Source organism: Neurospora tetrasperma (assembly GCF_000213175.1).
Source record: "Neurospora tetrasperma FGSC 2508 unplaced genomic scaffold NEUTE1scaffold_52, whole genome shotgun sequence".
In the NCBI taxonomy this organism is placed as follows: Eukaryota; Fungi; Ascomycota; class Sordariomycetes; order Sordariales; family Sordariaceae; genus Neurospora; species Neurospora tetrasperma.
The window spans coordinates 1-2,062 of NW_009799150.1; the positions used below are offsets into that span (position 1 = coordinate 1).

Here is a 2,062-nt window from a genome sequence, read left to right on the forward strand (position 1 = left end):
GACATCGATCGATCGTTTCACTATGCTGGCCATTATACCCTCCGACGGCATGTGGCTTGAACCCTTGTAATTATTCTATGCCGATTTCGCTAATCAATCGATTGGCGAAATTCTCGCTTATAAAGATGTTTCCGTTCGCTCCCGAGTCAATAAGTGCATCACTGGTAGATAATGATTTGCCATTACTTGTTATAGTACAAGAGGTGAGCAATGCCTCTCCTCCCAAATAACTACTCAAGAAATCTCTTTCCACCTTTGTCACTCCTGTCGCGGACTTGGTTGGACAGTCGTGTATTAACTCAATCCCTGGAAGGGAGTCTACGATTCCCAGGGTAGTTAGTTTTTTGCCTCATCCGCTTCGGCCCTGCGAGCGAACTGCTCGACTAACTTATTAATGCGGTTCGAATTGTTACGCTTGTTAGGGCAATCCCGGAAACGATGACCAGTCTGCTTGCAGACGAAACACTTGTTTTCCTCCAGCAGCTTGCGCGCCTCCTCCTTCGACATGTTAGGGGGGCGTTGAGATCCCGAGCCCTTGGCTGCGGATGAAGACGAAGATGACGAACCCCTAGCCTTGCTAGAAGTATTCTTATTATCCTTGCCTTTATCTTTGTCCTTACCCTTGTTATCCTTGTGCTTGGACTTCCACAGGCGCTGACTGTTCTCCACACACTTCTTGGCCATACGCACAAAAGCCGTAAAGTCGACAGTATCCTCACCGTATCCGAAGAGGAGGGCGTTCTGGATGTCGGTCGGGAGCTTCCAGTTGAACTCCTGCTTCCAGGTTTCTGCTGGGCGGTTACACTCGCCGGCTAGTCGTACGAAGGCGTTCCTAAATTCCTGGAAGTCCTCGTTCATCTTAAACTTCAACTCATTGAACTCGAGGATAGCCTTCTCCTTGCGGTTGTGGTCATAATACTCGTTCTTGAGGTGGTCCAACAGTTGCTGGGAGTTCTTGAGGCAGTGGGGGCCATCTCCCAAGTATGGCTCCAAGTCCTGGGCGGCCTTGCCGGCTGTACGGTTCTCGATGTACATCTTCTTGGACTCGTCGTCTGTGAAATGGTCGGCGTTCAGCTTCAACTTGTTCTGGATACGACGGTACCAAACGTCGAAAGAGACAGTGTCTTTGTCTTTCTCGTTGTGGAAATACGGCGGGTCCTTCTCCTTAGCCGACAGTCGACCGACGCTGTAGGAGGTTGAGGCCGTGGTGGCCGGAGTGTCCTCGCGGTCGGAGTCCTCCACGTCTTCGCGAGTACGACGCGGCTGGTCGCGGTGGAGTTGTTCCAGGTTCTGCGGGGTCGCATCGATAGTGACCTTCTTCTTTTGCTTACGCAAGTCAAGATTCTCCTTGGTGAGTCGAGCAATGACGGCGTGGAGGTCGGTAATCTCGCTCTCCTTGAGGGCCACCTCCGTACCCAACTCCTCCGCTTGAACTTTGACGGCGGCGGTACGATCCAAGGACATTGCCAACTCCTTCTGGGTTGTGGCCAGGTCACCCTTGACCTGATTCATTTCGGCCAACAACTTGGGGCAGTTATGGCAACCCTCCGGCGGAGTGGGCGACCAACCACGGCGACGATCCGGCGATGAGTTCTGGCTGTCGGGCGGACCTCGGTGGTCAGAGCGGGAGGAGTCGCGGTCATTGGGAGTCTCCCGGGCGTCTTCATAATCCTCATGGACCTCCTGCTCCTCCAGATGCTCATTCTCGGTACGAGCACGGCTGCCTATGGCGGCGTTGAGCCGTTGGAGGCCCATCTGGACTTCCTCGGTCAAGTCCTGAACCTTCTCGCGCAGCGCGGCGTTCTCATGACGCAACTGAGCGACCTCTGCGTTGGTGGCCGGCGTCTCGCCACTATTGCGGGCGTTGTCCAACGTGTTCTCCAAGACAGTGATCTTCTTTTGGAGCTCGGAGTTGTCGTCCTCCGCGGCCTTCCAATAGTTGAGGAAGTTCATGGCATATTCGTACATTTTACCGAGGTTGGTGTTCAAGTTGATAGCGATGACTTGATAACCACGCTGTTGAGCCAGGGCCGCCTCCGCAAGGATGGCACGCAGCTTGATC

General features: G+C 53.8%; 1 protein-coding gene across 1 annotated transcript; it reads right to left on the reverse strand.

Annotated features, from left to right (window-relative positions):
- Positions 1-486: 486 nt before the first annotated feature.
- Positions 487-1,272, reverse strand: NEUTE1DRAFT_70014 (uncharacterized protein; the record flags this gene model as incomplete). The annotated part of the gene is made up of 1 exon (XM_009856584.1): positions 487-1,272. A coding segment is annotated over one exon (549 nt), but the record flags the coding sequence as incomplete, so codon positions are not given.
- Between the last annotated feature and the right edge of the window lie 790 nt (positions 1,273-2,062).